Source organism: Natator depressus, chromosome 21 (genome assembly GCF_965152275.1).
Source record: "Natator depressus isolate rNatDep1 chromosome 21, rNatDep2.hap1, whole genome shotgun sequence".
Taxonomy (NCBI): domain Eukaryota; kingdom Metazoa; phylum Chordata; order Testudines; family Cheloniidae; genus Natator; species Natator depressus.
Window position 1 is genome coordinate 3,172,629 of NC_134254.1, and position 19,142 is coordinate 3,191,770.

Sequence of the window (19,142 nt, forward strand, 5' to 3'; positions counted from 1 at the left end):
CATCTCCCAAGAACAGGATCAACTGTGGATGGCTGAGAAATTAACACTTGTGAACTAGGAACCAGCCTGAGACCCAGATCACTTCACAGAGGACTCAGCACAAGGTTTCAGATGGTAATTTTCAAGCATCCTACTAAGGCTGGATTTGAATTAAGAAGCTAGAGTGGAAAGATTCTATATGCATTACCAATATCCTAAACCACCCAATCCCCCATTTTTTCCAGGCTTCAGACAGACAAAACAACATCAAGACCTAAACAAAGAATCCCAATTAGTTGCAGGGCTAATAGGTAATTTCATTTCTAATTAAAGTTTTCCCTTAAGCATGGCAAGTCTGATACTGCAGCACCCAGGGGGACAGACCAATTATGATAGCTGCGTTTTTTTTGTATATAATTAAAACCTCCTCTATCGCACAGCCTACCATACCTAGCTGTGGAAGTGTTATTTATACAGTTTTAATTAATTCAATTTAAATTAGCAATACATGTATTAATTGAGATAAGCAGGTTTTAATCTGCCACTATTAAATAGCACGAGCAGTTTTTGCTCTGCTTAAGAAGGCACTAAAACTGGAATGATAGCTGCGCCTGAAGAATAACTTCCGTAGGTTTTTTAATGACAAATGCAATCTCACCCATGAAATATCACAAAAACAAGGAATAGCACAGAAAATTAAAGATGACAGTATACTTTGCTGAGTTTGGTATTTTTAAATGTGGTTTCTTACATCCAAAGTGTCCTTAATCTGATTCAGCGTTTTTGTTCACTTAAAAGATTGAAACTAACATCCAGATGTACAAGACAAGTCATTTCTATTTATTGACAAATATCTGTTGCAACGCCAATTCACTGAAATGCATATAAAACATTTACCCAGAAAGGGTTTTCTTGTTTTAAAAAAAAAAACAACAACACATTTTTACTTCAGTCTGTTTATTTTAAGTCAATTTCTGAGCTTAGATGATAGCTCTTGGTAAATCTCAGTCCTTTTGCAGTGAAGATTGCTCTCCCATCACCAATCACTCTTCAACAGTTCCTGAAGATAGACAGAGTTGGCGTGATAAGCAGTCATCCAATTAAAATGCCTATGAAATTTCCTATAGTAAGAGTGAGAAGCATAATAACTCTGCCATGTTCGGTAATAGGACTTCCAGTATTCTTCATAATTCTGAGTCTCATAGGAAAAGCCAGGAGAGCTCTCATCCTGAGGGCTGTATGAACAGTCTTCCTGGGCTCCTCTCTTTGGAGGACTGGGGGATTGTTGATAGTGGCTTTTCTTACATCGTTTGGAATTTTGTTTCACCACCTTTTTTTTCACCCGACTGTGCTTTTGGATTTGTGGCATATGTTGGTGCTCCACTGGGCTCAGGGAGCAGCTTATGCTTTGGGAATAGTTTAGCGGAGCCTGATCTATAATAAGCACATCACTTCCTCTCTCTTGAGTATCTGAAGAGGCTTCAAAGTATGACTTATTTTCCCCACTATGAGAGGAAGCTCTGGAACTGAATGAGTTACTATCACTATCAGTGTCCCCAAATGATACACACTCTGCTACTGAGTACATGGTCTCTTCCATCCCCTTCTTTTCGAAAGCACCATTTTTAGGGTGCTGGTACTGCTCTCCAGGGCCTGTGTAGCTTCTTATGATTTCAACCCTTTTCTCCAACCCTTCTTTAATGAAGTACTCATAGTCTTCAACAAACTCTGCAAAGCTCCATGGAATGGTAGGCTGTGGGTTCTTAAACGATGACAGGCAAGGAATTTTGGGGAGTGTATTTTTTAAGGTTTCCTTGTTCAGATGTTGACCAACATTTTGTTCAGTGGTTTTGCAAGCCGTTGCCATTTGATTTCTCTGTTGTGTGTTGAAGTTTAATGTCTTTGGACTCTTGCTGGTTTTTTCTGCATTTGCATGATCTGGGCAGCCTTTTAGTAGTTGCTTCTGTTTCGAAACCCTTCTTGGCTTGGACATGGAAGAATTTTCACCTGAAACACTAGGATCACACTGAGGTATCTGAGCACAGCTATTTACGTGCGTGTGCTGCACTGACTCCTCTGGTCTTTTATGGGTCAAGATATGAGCATTCACTGAAGCATCTGCATGGGCAATAGCTGTGACCTCTACATCCCACTGGGCAAATTGCTCCATCAATCCAGTGGGTACAGGTTCTGCACAACAGAAAAAATCAGCCATTCAGTCAAAAGCAGCACAAGACTTCTTTCTTGATCCCGAGGAAACAAGTATGTTTTGCATGCTATATAACAAAATCCCAAATCATAACAGATTGTAAAGTGACAGTTGTCAAATTTGCTCTTTTTTCATAAATATTACCAGTATTTCTGGTGGAAGTTTTGTTTTTGTTTCTTAAAAAATACAATAGATGCATTTCTCTATTAGAACGCCATCATTCTTTTCATAATTATTCACGGTAAACTATACCTATTATTCGAAGGGTAACCTTAGAGAAGAGCAATAACTCAGGTCATTAGAAGATATATTTATGGCTAACAATGTCAAACGTAATACAGTATTATCTCTGCTACAGCATACATCCTAATTAAAAACATCGGTTTTAAGATATATTAAAAATGTTAAGAGGAGCATGGAAAGGAAAATGCAAAGCATTGTTAACAGGTAAATTCTGTTATTGGGGAAAAGTGATGATGTTGAATCCATTCAGATTTCCCAGTTCCTTTCTCTGCCACTCCACTATTGCACCCACCCAAGACCTCAGCACTCCACTCTGCCGTTCCCATCACCTTCTTATGAAAATCTATCCCTAAGTGTACACGCAGTTTTAATTTTGTATTGTTTTGTATAATTGCAGTGATTTTAAAATAAAGCTACAGGCCACCTAGTTAAGAGCTATTTATGTACGTTATCAGTACCAACACTCTGTCTTACAAGACATATATTTAGCTATTAGACTTAGCATAGTATCTCTAGATTAAACCACGGTTCATGACCACCACCTGTAAATTCAACTGTCACATTAAAACCAAAAAAATAACCAAGAGAATATAATGCAGACATATTCAGGAGACAGACTGTACCTGGTAAAGGAAGAAGCTGAAGATTACATTTCTGTGCAATTTTCATCATCATATTCTCTTCCTCCCCACGGCAACAGTATGTCACAGCTAGGCCTAAGGTTCCTACAATACAGGGAGCAAGGGAAGAATTAGCTAGCCAGTTCCACATATGCACTGCTTCCAGCTACACAACCCCACAACAGTGTTTTACCAAAGCGTCCAGCTCTGCCAATCCGATGCATGTATGTTTCCCAGTCCAAAGGCACATCCAGGTTGATAACAAGATTCACCTTCTCAGCATCAATTCCACGAGAAGTCTTGAGGAGAGGGAAAAAACAGAGGTAATGGTGACTAGTCATAAGAAATGCAGTTCATCTATCAATTCAGGAGGCCCTTCTGTAAATTCTATGTATTTCAATACACTACGTGAAAACTATAGTTTCCTGGTTTGCTTAGGTTAGCTAGAAATAAGTGTATAAACACTCTGCATTGAGATGTACAACTGGAGGATCATTTGTATTACTATGGAGGAAGAATAAGCAGATGTCTGGGTACCAAGGAAGCACATATGCTCCCAGCTTAGGAGAAATATACAGGACAGTAATATTTTTAGGTGGTAGAACTTCAAGCACTGAAGTATTGAATAACCTTGCCCTGTCTTTTCATGTTTTTAAGTATAAAGAAAAAAATTGTACCATGGCCAATACTCATGTGCCACACACAAAAGAGATATTGCTACAGCTCTCCTTAAAATGCGAAAGAGGTGTTGTGTTGGTATCACATGAAGGAGAAAAGTAACCTCTGTTCCTCTGTACCACCACCAAAAGATAGACTTATTTCTTTGAAATTCATATAGCCTCCCAGAGCCTAACTATAAAAAGGTAATTAAAAAGAAGTAAGTATTTAAACTTTTTAAAAACATAAAGACTTTGAAAATTAGTTTTCTTTTCTGAAGATGAAAACTGGCTGGCAGTTTGTGTGCTCCCCAGAGACAGAAAATTACTATTTTCAGATAAATGTTCCATAAATACTGCTAAGTCAGATCTATTTCCAAGTCAGCTCTACAGTACATTAATTTATGTTCTAGAGAACTACTTATCAGAAAGAAAAAAACAACTCACTAAGTCTGTGGAAATCAGGACTCTACAATGGAACTGCTTCAATTTAGCCATAGCATCAAGACGCTGGTTCTGATTCATACTTCCTGAAGAAACAATAATGAATATTTAGAAATTGAAAGAGTATTTAGGTTATTTAGCCTTGTGCTGCTCAAACCCAGAGAAAACAGGGTTCAGTAAATTCTACTCCTGAAAGCTAATGAAGTGGCATCCTTCCTTCAGGCACTAATTTTAAGGCATGTTGTATCTACACCAGGAAATGGAGATGACTGGAAAGTAGACAAATTTGAAAATATGATTAACAAAGTAGGGTATAAAATTAATCTCTTTTTAAGAGAGATTATCCCTTTTTCAAGTGTTATAATAAACTTGGGTAATATGGAATGCAAATAAATTTGACTTACTAACTACCATAAAGATGCAAATATTCTTACAGCAAGGGGAGAAAGAAAAGGGATTAGTGATAATTACAAAAAACAAACAAAAAAGGATGGTTTTATTATAATTGTGCTGAGCTTTATTTTATTGGCTTCTTATTCTTAATAAGTGCCCTAATACATCAAATAACTCCAGACACACACTTCTGAAAATTTCAGACGCCAGAGGACTTTCCTTTCCAAATACATCAATCTGTTACAGAACTCCAAAGCATAAACGGGATTCCCTATTACAGACTGGAAAACAAAATGAAGTAACAACCATCTAACCAATAACAAAAAAATAAAGTTAAGCAAATATTTAAAGATTCTCAGTGAACATGCAAGAAATATGAACGGTCAAACATTATCTGTAAATTATTCATATAAATGCCCCCAAGTCCCCCGGCTATGTCCTGAATACTCCAATGGCGACATTTCTACTGTGACTTTAGGTCAGTTTCGTACAAAATTCCAATTAACAGAAGCAGTAAGTTCCAAATGCACTTGCCTGAAATGCACACAGCAGGAAAACCTTTGGATGTCAATACTTCAGCCAGGTGTTGAGCCCTAATACAACATAAGTATATAAAGGTTGTAAATAAAATTACGTACTTCCCGGGTTTCTTCAAGATGACAGACTGAAGATGACTTAACAAGTTAAGCATCAGATCTGAACTTTCACGCCTTTACAGCCAAAGATTAAAATTCCAGCAGTTGTCTTAGCTGTTCATCTGGTTAAGTTAGATACAATGACAGTTTGCAATTTTGAAACTGGTGGATCTTTCAGCTGAGACTTCAAAAATCAAGTGTGCACAGACGACAGTTCCCACAGCACTCACGTAAATGCAGAAATTGCCCTGATATCAAAATTCCCCCCTACCTCTACACACACTTAGTACTATGTACCACCCATTCAGGCTGCAGCCCTGCGTTCCAGAAACGGTAGCATTTCGGAGTTGAAATTTGCATGCAGGTTGTGTAGTACTTTGGGCTCTTTACAAAAGGTGCTATAAAAATGGAATATATTATGCCCACTGTTCACAAACATCATATTGTTAGTTTTAAGAAGTTCTTGTTACCTGCTATGCAGATTTGAGAAGACCAAGGCCTGATTAAATGGAATCTTACTGAAGAGCTCCTGCAAGTGCTGTGCCTTCTCCTCAAAAGTCTTATGAGGAAGTGAATGAGAATTCACAATTTTGTAATATTGCTTCAACCCTGTGCAAGAAATCAAAGCATGGTAAGGTTAACAGTACAAAAAACTCACAATGAATTGGTATTAAAAAGTTGATTAAAATATGTAGTAACTAGAACAAGAACATTAAAGAATAGGAAATATTAGTTAACCAATTATCACCACATGCTGAATTCGAATCTGGAAGGCTGTTTTTCTTTAAAGTTTGGAATCTTTTCTTGAAGCTTTGGAAAAAAGATAACCCATAACAGAGAAAAAAAAAACACTCTCTCATCACAGATACTTCGCCTAAGAAAAGTTGGGGTATAAGCACTTTTTTGAACAAATCACGAAATAGAAGTGATAAACCAAGTATTTTGAAATGTTTTTTGTTTTTATTAATTATACTCGTAGCTGAATGTTAAATAAATTCAGATTTTATTTGCCTAAAAACATTGAAGTTATGGATGTGCAACTTATACATACCAATGAGACTTGGGTCAGTGGGGTTCAATCTCACAAAGGTAGGGTCTCTCATGTACCTGGTCAAAGCATTAGCCAATGATTCAGGGTAGGTAGCAGAAACAGCCAGCATCTGTTTGTTGGCTGGCAAAGAAGAATAAATCCAGCTAAGAGAAAGTAAGATATTGAAAGTGAATGTATCCCACATAATGCATGCTTTAGAGCTGAAAGATTCTGCATGTTAAAACTACTGCTAGGCGTATGAGAGAAACACTAGTATTTTTCTTACTTGACTTGTTCCTGGAAGCTGCCTTCTTCCAGAAGCTTGTCAGCTTCATCAAGAATGAAAAGGCGGATACTGGCTGTATTCAGACAGTCCAATTCTATGAGCTGCTTTATTCGACCTACATGATAAGAGAGAGAAGTGAGACACTTGAGCCCCAAAAATATTTATGAAAAGAATCTGGTTGATTCTATCTATCTGTTGTATATCAAAGACTTGTTACCTAACCCACTTATTTAATAAATCTTTTTTTAAAAGCATATTTAGACTAATCACTCACTAAAAATACTTCTCTGGTCTAATTTTCCTTTGCTTCAGGCTTTGAAACTGTCCCCTCTGACTGTGAGACAAGAATCAAGAATTCAAGAGTGCATTTATGTACCAAATATTGTACTGTTGAAAAGCGTATCACTGAATTGTGACTAAAGTACAGTGAAGTGTGCTCTTACCTGGAGAGCCTACAGCTATGTGACACTTCTTTAGTCTTATTTTGTCTTGGTTCAAAGGAGTCCCTCCAATGAAGACGTGACATTCCAAGCCCTCCATTTTGATTCCAATAGTTGTGATAACAGCATGAATCTGCACTGCAATTTCTCTTGTAGGAGCTAAGACCAGGATCTGAAATAAAGAATTGGGCTTTGAAGGGACAGTGACGGCTCAGTGGATTAGATGCAGTCTTTCACCTCTACATCACTGCTTTAACTACAGCTTAGGCGGCCAGTGACAAAGTTTTTACCATCAGCTGTTTCATGACTTGTGTAACACTCCTTGGAAGTCAAGTCCAGTTCTTACTGGAGAGGTCCTCCCACCCCCCAAATCAATAAGTTGAGACTAAATTCCTACAGCCCCTGTAAAAGCTGCCTCTGAAGAGTAGATCTGAGGCATATTGATAGGATGGCATAGGTGAAAGTCTACTATCACAGTCCATGATATACTTGTCCTAACAAAATATTTCTGTCACTGAGGTTGTCGAGCCAACAAGATACCTTTTTGTGCTTGTAAAGCCTAAAAATCATCAACAAGGGAGTCATGGGTGTTTCCCTTATGGTACCAGCATATTTATTTCATTATAACCTATCAAGCAATCTACTACTAACACAGATTACAAAATAAAACAGCAGCTCTGCAGCACTGCATTCTTACTAGGAGCTTCTGACATCAAGGCACTGAGATTTAACAGTAAAATACATGATGCGCTTCATTCAAACATAGACAGCCACACAGCCCCCGATTAAATTGATCAATATCCTGTCCTGCAACTAGGTGGAGATCTCTTTGGTTATTCAAATACCTTGGACAAGGACCTGGAGATGCTCCCAGGTTACTACAAACCACCAAATCTTCAGGGCTCTCACCTGGGTTGCCGGGTTTTCCAGTATGAGGGAATCGAGGGCAATGGTCGAGAACACACAGGTTTTGCCAGTGCCAGATTTTGCCTGCACAATGAGATCTGAAAGGGTTTGAAGGGCCCAAGTCAGGCAGCAGCCAGAAGAGTGTCGCGCAGGTGATACAGTGTTATTAGGGGCTTCATGGACTCCCTGTGCACGAACAGGGTCCGAGTCTCTACCAATCGCTCCTTCCCTTGGGAAGCAAACCACAGGCCCCCCCCAGCTCCCGACCCCGACCCCCCACCCCCCGGGGGCGCCCCCCCACCCCCCGGGGGCGCCCCCCCCCCAGCTCCCGACCCCCCACCCCCCGGGGGCGCCCCCCCCCCAGCTCCCGACCCCCCACCCCCCGGGGGCGCCCCCCCCCAGCTCCCGACCCCCCACCCCCCGGGGGCGCCCCCCCCCAGCTCCCGACCCCCCACCCCCCACCCCCCGGGGGCGCCCCCCCCCAGCTCCCGACCCCCCGGGGGCGCCCCCCCCCAGCTCCCGACCCCCCGGGGGCGCCCCCCCCCAGCTCCCGACCCCCCGGGGGCGCCCCCCCCCAGCTCCCGACCCCCCACCCCCCACCCCCCGGGGGCGCCCCCCCCCCAGCTCCCGACCCCCCACCCCCCACCCCCCGGGGGCGCCCCCCCCCAGCTCCCGACCCCCCACCCCCCACCCCCCGGGGGCGCCCCCCCCCAGCTCCCGACCCCCCACCCCCCGGGGAGGGGGGGGACAGCTCCCGAACCCGCCCCGCCCCCTGCACCGCCGGCAGCCCCCCGCGCCCACTCACCCAGGCCGCAGCGCCCCAGCGGAATGGCCTTCAGCTGCACCGGCGAAGGCCTCAGGAACCCGGCGGCCTCCAGCCCCGCCAGCACCGGGGCCGACAGCAGCAGCGACCCGAAGTCCGCCGGGCCTCCGGGGATCAGCACGTCCCGCGTGCGAGGCCGGGGCTCGGCCGGAGCCCCGGCAGGAGCCGCCATCATGGGAAGCGGGCGAGATTGGTAGCTCTCGCGAGAAGCCGCAAAGCGCCGCGAGGCCTTCTGGGGGAAAACTTTATCAGCAGCCCCGCCGCGCGGACACGGCCACGGGCGGAAGGAACCATTGTGTGTTGGGGGGGGGGGGGCGGAAGGAACCATTGGGGTGATTTGGTGATAGACTCCTGGGGACTGAAAGCGGGGAGGCAGGGAGCTGGGGGGGGGAGGCAATTGGAGAGTGAGAAGGGGGGGCACCAGGGGGCTTCTATGAGGGGACACCAAAGGGAGCACGAGACTGGGGGGGAGCATTGGGGCTCTGAGAGGTGGGGGCACCCCCCAACTTGCCCCCCCACCCAACAGGGCACCCCCCAACTTGCCCAGCCAGTTGCTTTCCTTCATGAGCACCCCCCCCCCACAGCTCTTGGTGCCACACTTAGCATGGGGTAGAACACATTCACCGGCATTAATGCACCCCCACGAGCCGGATGAAGGGCTATGCCCATCTCTTCGGGCACTCTTCTCTGCACTTGTGGGGGGGGATACTTGACGGTCACTTGTTATCGTCTACCGCTAACCCCTAGGATTTTAATGTAGAGCGCCAAAGTGGGTGCGATAGCTCTGGATAGCTTGAAAGCTTCTCTCCCTCTCACCAATAGAAGTTGGTCCAATAAAAGATATGACCTCACCCACCTTGTCCCTCTAAGATCCTGGGACCGACCTAGCTACAGCAACCCTGCATCCAACAATGTTCTTAATTTGTCCAGCGGAAGATCCAGCTGGGCAGTACCTGCATAACGTGTAGATGGTTTCTTGTCAGCAGAGGGTGCTGTCACTGCACATATTGTGCTTCCTTTATTGATTCTGACATAAAGGTGTAGCTTAATCAAGTCTGTGTGTGTGTGACAGGATGGCATGGTGCACATAGATTTTCCCATGGGAGATGTGGGGGAAATTTGCTCTTGCTGCAAATTGTCACTACCTCAGATCTACAGACATGGTTTGGGGCTGATTTATATTAAATTTGCGCAAGTGGAACTTACTGAATGGACATATACAGACTAATCAGGTCTAATAATCTATTGAGGTTAACCTTAAGAAGCCTCAGCATTTGAACTTCGAGTAACAAAGCATCAGAAATTTAGCATGCCAGTATATTACTTAATTTGTATTACAGTATACCTAGGGATCCCAACTGAGATTGTGCTAGGTGATGTACATACACTTAGTAACAGGCAGTCCCCGTTCCAAGGAGCTTCCAATCTAATTAAACAAGAGAGAAATATCCTCAGTTTACAGACAAAAAAGACAGACAAATTAAGTGATTTGTCCAACATCATCCAAAAAGTTCATGATAAAGTTACATACTGAACCCAGATCTCCCTGAGTCGCAGTCTGATACCTTAACCACAAAACCCTCCTTCCACTCAGTAAGTGCCTCAACTTCTACTTTTCTAGAAACACCAGGAAATATGAATTCCTTGCTAACAGACCTTTATTTATTCATTTATGTTTGTTAGCTTTTAGCATCTAGCTCAGGGATACGATTTAGTAGCATCCTCTGTACGGAGCAGGTTATAGAGCTCAAACAGAATCCCATTACATTTTGTTCCATGTGATAAAAAGACCCCTTCAGTAAACCAAACACTCACACCATTTATCTCACATTTGCTGCTCAGAAATTGCAGCCGCGTAGGTTTGAGCATAAAAAGTAACCCTCCACAACTGAAATTCCACAAACTGAAAAAACTCAATGTGGCCGTGCAACTGATGTGATTAATTATACAATTTAGTAATGTGGCATGATCCTTCAAGGGTGAGGGCTGGGTTTGTTTTGCTCTTTATAAAAACTGGATCTATTCATTATTGTCCACGGCTGGGTAATAAATAACTTGCCCTGTTTGGCATGCGGTTTATTGTAGACTGATATGCAAGGCAACCATAACTTCGACTGTGTGATTTATTAGGTGGGGAAGTGTGCAGTAGCTTTAAAGGCAAGTAGGTGGAATTTAATTGATAGTGATTGTCTGTAGCAATGTGCCACATCCAATGTTATCAACTATTGCAGCAATTCCCATTGTTCTCCGTTGGCAGACATGTCAGACTGGACATCCAGCAGTTCTGGTTTTTATTTAATTTTAAATGACTTGGAGTTTTCAATATATAAACCTACAGGTAAAGTCCTGGCCCCACTGAAATCAATGGGGGGAAAAATCACATTGATTTCAGTGGAGCCAGGATTTCACCTACAGACTGAACACAGGGGAAGGAAGGAAGGGGGATAGAGTGGTGGTTCCTGGGGTGCATGTGTCTGTGTGGGATACATTCATTCTGGTTCTCTGAGACTATTATTGCCTCTTGGATCTTTGAAAGTGACTTTTCACATCCCCATCTACTATTTTAATCTCATAACTGATGCAAGATTGAAGATTCCTTCCCCTAGATATCTTTGAAGTTGTAGTACATCTGATAACATTCACTCCTTCCTCCTTCTCCTCTCTCTCCCAGCTGATGTTCCAGCACTTTCTTTTCCTTCATTAACGCATTTTCTCCATCTTCCATCTCCCTCGGGTACCTTAGTATCTGATTCTGCTTACCAGGGCTTTTTTTTTTTTTAAACAAAACGAAATCATAACTTTGCTTTAGCATGTGTGATAACTTTAGACCTTCCTGCCTGCTCTGCATTTCAGAGCTTTCTTTACAAAGAAACTCTGAGCTCCTTTCTGTGTACAGTACTTTGTACCAACTTTCTTCACACATCTTAAGTCCCAGATGCAAGCATGTTCTTTGTACACATAGCTCACCTAATACACAAAAGAGCTTTTAGGTCTTCTAGTCCATTCATAGCATTTATGTACTACAGTGATGGGCATACTCCAAATACCACAGATAGGTTTTACCACCTACAAAATGTGTAGCTGAGTTCTCTATGAACTCTGCAGTTCTTCCATAGTTAGATATCTTAGACAAGTATAAATGAGTACTATCTGGGTGATCACTGTATGCTTGCAAAACCATCTCGAACTATTAGGGATTAGGACAGAAGGCAGATTATCCCACATCTGCCCACTGCAAGGTTTCTTGCCCCTTCTTCTGAAGCATTGGGTGCTCGTCACTGTCAGAGACAGATACTGGATTGACAGATCCCAGGTCTGATCCTGTCTGGCAAGTCCTAGGTTCCTATGTTTCTGTTTCTGCAGCAGGTTCCAGTTTAGTACTTTACACAGACAGCATAATAAATGAATATAGATATTTGGCACTGAAGAAAAAGGGAAATTCAGTTTGGAACGATGGGAGCTGAGATGAACCCCATTGATTCAGTGCCCGATGCAGCAGAGCTCTTGGCAGAATCACTGCCTCTGGGAAAAGGAGTCCCAATATAGATGTCTGTATGAAAACTTGTCTCTGCACCCAGCTGCAGAGGAAATAATCACACACAGATGGAAACTTGCAATGGGAGCAGGAGAAAACAGAACCAGCATGGCTCACATGAGCTACCGCAGCTTTGGTAGATGTGATATTCTTCGAGGTGTCTTTGGAACCAGCCTGGCACGGCTGCAAGCTGCCTAGCCAAGACTGTTAAAGGAGCCGATTTCTTTTTGAAAATGGGATCCCAAGAGGAAACTGGCTGCATGTCAGGATGAACAGCAACCCCAATTCCTTTTGACTAATTTCTTTGGAGCGCCCGGCAATTCTTTCCTCCCTGCTGAAGTGATGATGTTGCAGTTGCAGCAGTTCCCAGAACTGCTACTTTCCCACTGTGCAGGACATACGTACGTACACAGATAAAAGCATCTGTGAGAAAGTGATCCTTAATGTGCAGCCAGTTGTCCCTCCTAACCCATGCAGCCGTTCACATGCAATTGGTGTTTGTTTTAGGGATAGCACCTTAACTAGACACACAGATTTGCGAGGCCTCTGCATTGCAGGGGATTAAAACACAAGCAGATGTGGAGATCTCCTCAGCAAGCCCAACACAGATTTCAGGAGAGAAGTGGGCTGGGAGGACGCTTGGCACAGGGCTAGTGGGAGGCTGTGCCGAGTGCAGTGTGAAAGAAGACACAAGGCCAGGAGTGGGAGGAGGGCTCGAAAGGAGAGAGGAATGAGAAGAGTGTAGGAGGGCAAAGTGGGGAGGAGGAAATGAGGGGAAAGGTATCTGTGGGGGCTGAGTCATGTGGAACCATGGGAAGTTTGAACCTGATCATGTTTCCGAAGTAGTGTCAAACAACCTTCTTCCTACTAGATGCCCTTAAACTAAAGCACCAATAAGTGTGTTAGGAAAGAGAACAGACTCCATCATTGCTGCCATGAACCAGAGCGTAAATGCATGCATCCAATGAAGTGAGCTGTAGCTCATGGAAGCTTATGCTCAAATAAATTTGTTAGTCTCTAAGGTGCCACAAGTACTCCTGTTCTTTTTGCAGATACAGACTAACACGGCTGCTACTCTGAAAGCGTAAATGTTGTCTTCTGAACCTTTTAGCTTCTTGGATAGGCCCTGTTTTACAAAACCGCAGCCCTTCTGAGGCCTGGGTATGATAGTAGTGAAGCTGGGAACCAGAGGTGAATGAGAGAGAAAAGCTTTTAAGAGAGCATTCACTACAATAAAGGTCAAATCCTGGACTGGTTGAAGTGACTGGGGTCGACACTGGTTTCAGGGGTGAGCTGAATGTTCTGGGACCAACATGGCTGTAACACTGCGCACATAAATTAGTTCCATGTTTTATTTTTCACGTGAGGTTTTGTTAGGTGTTTGTACTGATTTTAAAAAAAAATACATTCCCTAGTCCATTTTTAGTCAGCAGGGCTTTTTATTATTATTCCATGCTGGCTCCTAATGGGAAGTAAATATCTAACCAAGATTATTATCACTGTATAATCTGGGTCCTGAGAGAGGCAAGGAGGCTTTTAGAAATATGGATGTGGCAAATGGTTTGATTAAATAAAATCCCTTGTAACCCTTTTAAATTAAATTGATGTGATCTAAACAGACAATGAAAGGCAGCAGGAAGCATTTGCTCTCGGGGGAGGAGCGGGGCAGAGGTGATAAAACAGCAGTTGATCAGATTTATATGTTCTGAGCAGTAATTTTTCTTACCCTGAGTAGAAGACATCTTGTAACGCATCTTAGATAATTTAAATATAAAGAATCATTTCTCTTTGTGATATATTGTTAGAGTATTCTTCAGACACAGTACCTTAATTCAGAGGGGCACTGCTATTTTTTATTTATTTAAATGTTTCTGGCTCTAGACTAGACTCTGCGGTGGAGGAAGGGTTATTAGAATCAGCCCAATGGCTGTATGCTGAGTAACCACGTGACATAACTGGCAGCTTTATTGTTCCACTGACGCTCTCCCTGTAGAGCCAAAGAATTTAGGTCCCACTCCTGCTGCTTTCCACGTGTAGGCAGTTAAAGGATCAGAGCACATGATTATAAGCTCTTTATAAACCCAATATTTATCATTTTAAAAATCTCATATTTTAAAGCCAATTTCATGAGCTTTGGGGCCAGACTCAAGATTTTTGAATGCTTAGAATTGGCAATATTTGATAAATGGCACTTCCCAAACTTTGTCCCTGAGTCTCTGCTGGGATCCGCTACCACTGACTCCTGTGTCAATGCAGAGACCCACTGATGTCCCCACACAGGACTGGGGCCTCACAGTCCAAAGACTGCAACCTGCATCGTTACCTGTGTGACTGACAGCATGGTGTTTTGCCGACAGGAGCACTGCATAATTGTTTTAGCATCCCTATCACTTGTAGAAACACCCCTGGCCCAGCGGAATTACACTACCATAAATCAAACTAGCACACGCACATTCTGCCCCCAATCACCTATAGCGCAGAGGACTCTGGAAATTAGCATTTAGACAATGTCCAAATGCGCTTCACAAAATAGGACAATGAGCAGGTATACTTCCATTTCAGCTGAATCCAATTGCTTTACAAATGCTGCTAGCTTCACAAATGACCCACAGTCTGCAGAGTGGCTTGAAAGAGAGTTCATTGCCTTCTATGAAATGGAATATTTCTGTCAACCTAGTTTATTCTCTTAAATTGCACCTTTGCCAAGAAATATAGCCACTAGCATTGCAGGGATCTTATATTAGGACAGACCTTCCGCAAGAGAGACTCATCTGAAAGGAAATGTGTATCCATTATACTAAGCCATTATGCTCTTTCCTTCCTTCCTCCCTCCCTGTGGCTATATCCATCTCTTCATTATTCTCCTCCAACCGGAGAATCTCCCCTGGGGGCTTATGAGCATGTTTCTTTATGTGCTTTCTAATCTTTACATTTCAAAACCACATTTTCCCTTCCCCAAATCTCCTGGATTTTTCACCATTTCTCCCCCTAAAATTAAAAACTCAATCTGATGAAGTTATATGTAAAAGCTGCGTTTTCCGGGATGTGCCATTCTCAGAGTTCCTGGCTGTTTTAAGGCTGCGGCAGTGTAGAAGAGGGATTTATCAAAGTGGGGAAAGAAGGGGGGAAATCATGGGGATAAAATCCAGGAGTTACTTTGAGTTTCTCAGTGCAACCGTGCAAAAGACTGTGCTGGAGCTTATTATTCATCCTTTACTGACTAGGGCCCCGATCCTGCAAGCTCTTCCATGTTTGTAGGCTTACAGCAGCAGAGAGTTCCATCCAAGTGCACAGTGCTCTGCATGGGCACAAGGTACTGCCTACATGGATGCAGCTTGCAGGATCTCTGGTCATAACATGGGCATGATGCTCTTATGCTGCATTAGAAATAGGACCAAATTCTAGCCACCAGGAGTTTGATTTGGTACATGCAAAAAAAAACCTGTGGGCAGTGGGGAAGGTTTGCTGTCCCAATCCTCTCTTCCCCTAAAACCAGCAGAGAAGGTGCTCTGCAGGTTCCCCCATGACAGAATCCTAACAGTCCAGGGGGGAATCCCACTGTTTTGGGCACACACAACTACACATGTACACAGCCCTCCCTGCACAGGTCATTCCTACACCTAGCAGGCGGAAGTGCAGGCCTTGCCAATCTGAACTGGGTACAGAGTAATGCTGCTGTTTGGAAGCGTATATGTGCACCTTTTCTAGAGTAACAGTTGCAGAGAAGATAAATTTGGCCCATGGTTTGGAGCCCCAGAGTCCACTGAGCCTCAGTTACACGTGTGGACGCTAATCTCTCTCTAATTGTCCCCTATATTAAAACAAGTCAGGTCCTTTCTCTGTGCCGGTGGAGATGCAAACTGGAATCTGCATGCAGCGTACCATTTCACACTGGCCTGTGTTCCCATTAACAGCAGCACCCATTCCCTATCCCAGGTGTACTAGCTGTTGACAGGAGGATCCCATGTGATGAAAAGGATGGCCTGGCTGGCAGGGCCTCAATAGCCCCATTCCGATTCATCAGCATGCAGGTTAGGGATGATGCACAGAGAGGGAAGCCTGCAGTGTCCCCACATACTCTTTAGGAATCAGCCTATACTGGACTTCACCCTCCGGGGGCCCTTCTTACCTCAGATTCTGGAGCATTGAATTCCATATTTCAGGTGGTTACATGTAGTTAGTCCAGTCATGAGAGATCTGTACAGTCCCACTTTGCTTCTCTCTAGATAATCTGTCTGCAACAAAATCACAGGGAAGTGTGTTCTAGTTCTGACCCTTCAAAATAGCCTCTAGGAATCGTCTAGTTAAACTTCATGATTTGGGGGTCCTGGGGAAGGAGGTTAGATCATTAGCAGAAGTAGTCATTAAAACCATAAACAAGGGAAAGAATATAAAACATGAAGCTTTGGGGCATGAACCCAACTGTCAGGGCCTAAGAGACAACTTTCTCTGGGGGCAGGTTATCTCACAGCTGCCTAGCGCAGATTTTATTCCTCTGAAGCGGCTGGTACTGACCACTTCTGGAGACAATGAAACACAGGCATTGCCAGACTGAATCAGACCCGAGGACCATCTAGCCCAATGTCCTGTCTCTATCAGTGGCTGGTACTAGATGCTTCATAGGAAGGTATAACAACCCTGCAGCATGAAGATGTATGATGTGACGAGCTGGGAAAATGCCTGTCTTACTCTTTATGAATATCATGTAACTCAGTTTCCCTATTTAATTTGGTGTTATTACCTGCCTGAATGCACAGAGTTAAAGGAGGCTGTAAAAGGGAGGTTGTTAAAGAACCCAGGAAAGGTAAGACCATGTCCTAGCCAAGGAGCATTCCCTCAAACAATAGCCACCTTCATAGCCATGAAGAAAGACTTCTCAGCCACAGTGCTGGGAGGGGGCAGGCAGTCAGAGAGGCTGACCAGGATGTGTCAGTGAAAGGGCTGTTTGCAGTGTGGTTCTAGTGGAAAAGGCTGGCAGTCTGACTAACGCTCTCAGAGACAGGGGACCAACGACTGCAAGCAGTGTAAGCTGCTTCTCCCAACTTAGAGATGGGGAATAAACCAGAGCTGCCTGAGTTATGGCTAGAAAAGCTAAGTGTTGGTAAGGCAACATGCATGTAGGCCTCTTAGTTATTTTAAATCTAGTTTTTTAAGCACTCCGTACCCTATTTAGGACAAAATAAATCATGTTTTGTTTTGAAAATGCTCTTTCTGTATACTGCAACCATATGCTGTCTCTCGGGATCTCAAAGAGAAACCTCAGTATGGTCCAAAGTTGGACCAGCTAAATTAGTCACAGTTGATACCTGTAACCCAGGTCCTGGTCTGACAGTGGGTGAATTGCAGAATTGCACCCCAAGCAAGGTAAAAGCCTGATGCCTGACACCTTTGGGGGGGTGTACTCAGAGAATCCCCAAGGCAGCAGTGCAGCTACCATCTGTAATGGTCACCTGGCTAATCTGCCTCCCACATTAGATCACATCCTATTTTGTTTAATTATGGTAAATACATATACATATATATGTATACATACATATATATGTATACATATGTATACATACATACATACCCATATACATCTCCTATCCCTTTTTAAATCTCACTAAGTTCTTGGCCTCAATGACTTCCTGTGGCAATGAGTTCTACAGTCTAACTACACATGATGTGACAGAGTATTTTCTTAGTCCAGACAGGATAGTGAACCACAGGAATCTCAAGCCTGATTCAGTCTAGCAATTCCTATGAGCTGTAACATAATTTTAACTTATTATTTTTAGTTGTTAAGCACTGAGAACATGCTCAGCACTGAAACAAGATACACAGTGAGGACAGACCCTAGCCCAGAGAGCTTATAACGTGAACAAGAGAGAGAATCCCGGAGCAGGGAATAACTGATGGAACCTTTGCCAAAGCCAGGCTTTCCTATGCTGTTGTTAAACACAAATGACATACACTGTTTTAATTCTGCACAAGATTATTTTTCCTTCCACATATATAGTGGCCTTATATAAAGAGAAGTAATCTTACAAACAACTGTGATGTGCATGCTGTGACATTTTATACACTCCCCTATGACCTTTGCTTTGCTAATACTATGTTTAATCTGTTTTAAACCCTCATATAATCATTTTTAAGTAAATCATGTTCCAAACTGGGCGACTTTCACAGAGCTCCCATGTGAAAGGACGTAGCCATTCAGAGGTTCTAGCCCAAGCAGAACTGATGTGATTTTCTCTGCTACACTGATATTTTGTTCTTTACACACGTATACTATATGACCCCTCTGGCTGGGCTCTCTCTTGTTCTCCTCCCCCTTAACTTTGTAAAATATCAACTAAGAATCTACAATAAGCTGCTCTGTGTACAGACTATTTGGGCTCCAAAGGTCAAATTCTGGGTGGTGCTGAGCATAAACACCTGCCATAAAACTCCAAGCAGTAAGGGGAGCATTTCTCTGACTTTGTGGGGGGCTCATTTGGGATCTCCCCTAAACTCACAAGCAGGTTTTTGCACAGCCATTAATGATGGAGCCAGATTGCTTAGGGCCAGGGGCATGGTTTGTGGTGTCTTGTATGCTTCCGGCCCTGCTTTAGCCCCTATGCAGTGCTGAGATCCAAACCGAGATTTCCAGCGTCTCCCAAGCCACTATCCGTCCTCCTCTCACCATATATTTATACAGGTTGAACCTCTCTAATCGGCACCCTCGGGACCTGACTGGTGCTGACCATGGAAGGTTAATGCCCAGCGGGTCTCCATAGGCGTGGGAAGTAGGGGTGCCCCAGGTTCTCCGCCACGAATCAGCTGTTTGCAGAAGGGAGGAGGAGTTGGTAAGCGTGGGGCCACCGGCATGCGAGAGGCATGAGGGGGAAGGGGACAGAGGAGGGAGCTTGGCTCCGGTGGATGCTCCGCACCCACTAATTTTTCCCCATGGGTGCTCCAGCCC

The 19,142-nt window shown here is 43.7% G+C and overlaps 1 protein-coding gene across 2 annotated transcripts; it reads right to left on the minus strand.

The window, feature by feature from the left end:
* Nucleotides 1-801: 801 nt before the first annotated feature.
* DDX20 (DEAD-box helicase 20) lies at nt 802-8,860 on the minus strand. Of its 2 annotated transcripts, none has more exons than XM_074936445.1 (11): nt 8,647-8,860; nt 7,845-7,939; nt 6,939-7,107; nt 6,496-6,610; nt 6,231-6,373; nt 5,650-5,788; nt 5,075-5,137; nt 4,155-4,233; nt 3,245-3,350; nt 3,055-3,156; nt 802-2,169 (listed from the first exon to the last, which is right to left on the minus strand). In XM_074936445.1, the coding sequence occupies exons 1-11, from the start codon at nt 8,837-8,839 to the stop codon at nt 1,016-1,018; spliced, it is 2,358 nt and encodes a 785-aa protein (XP_074792546.1). In that variant the 5' UTR covers nt 8,840-8,860; the 3' UTR covers nt 802-1,015. The 2 variants fall into 2 exon arrangements, with proteins under 2 accessions (XP_074792546.1, XP_074792545.1); XM_074936444.1 differs by having other exon boundaries at nt 807-2,169; nt 4,155-4,237; nt 5,079-5,137.
* Nucleotides 8,861-19,142: the final 10,282 nt, after the last annotated feature.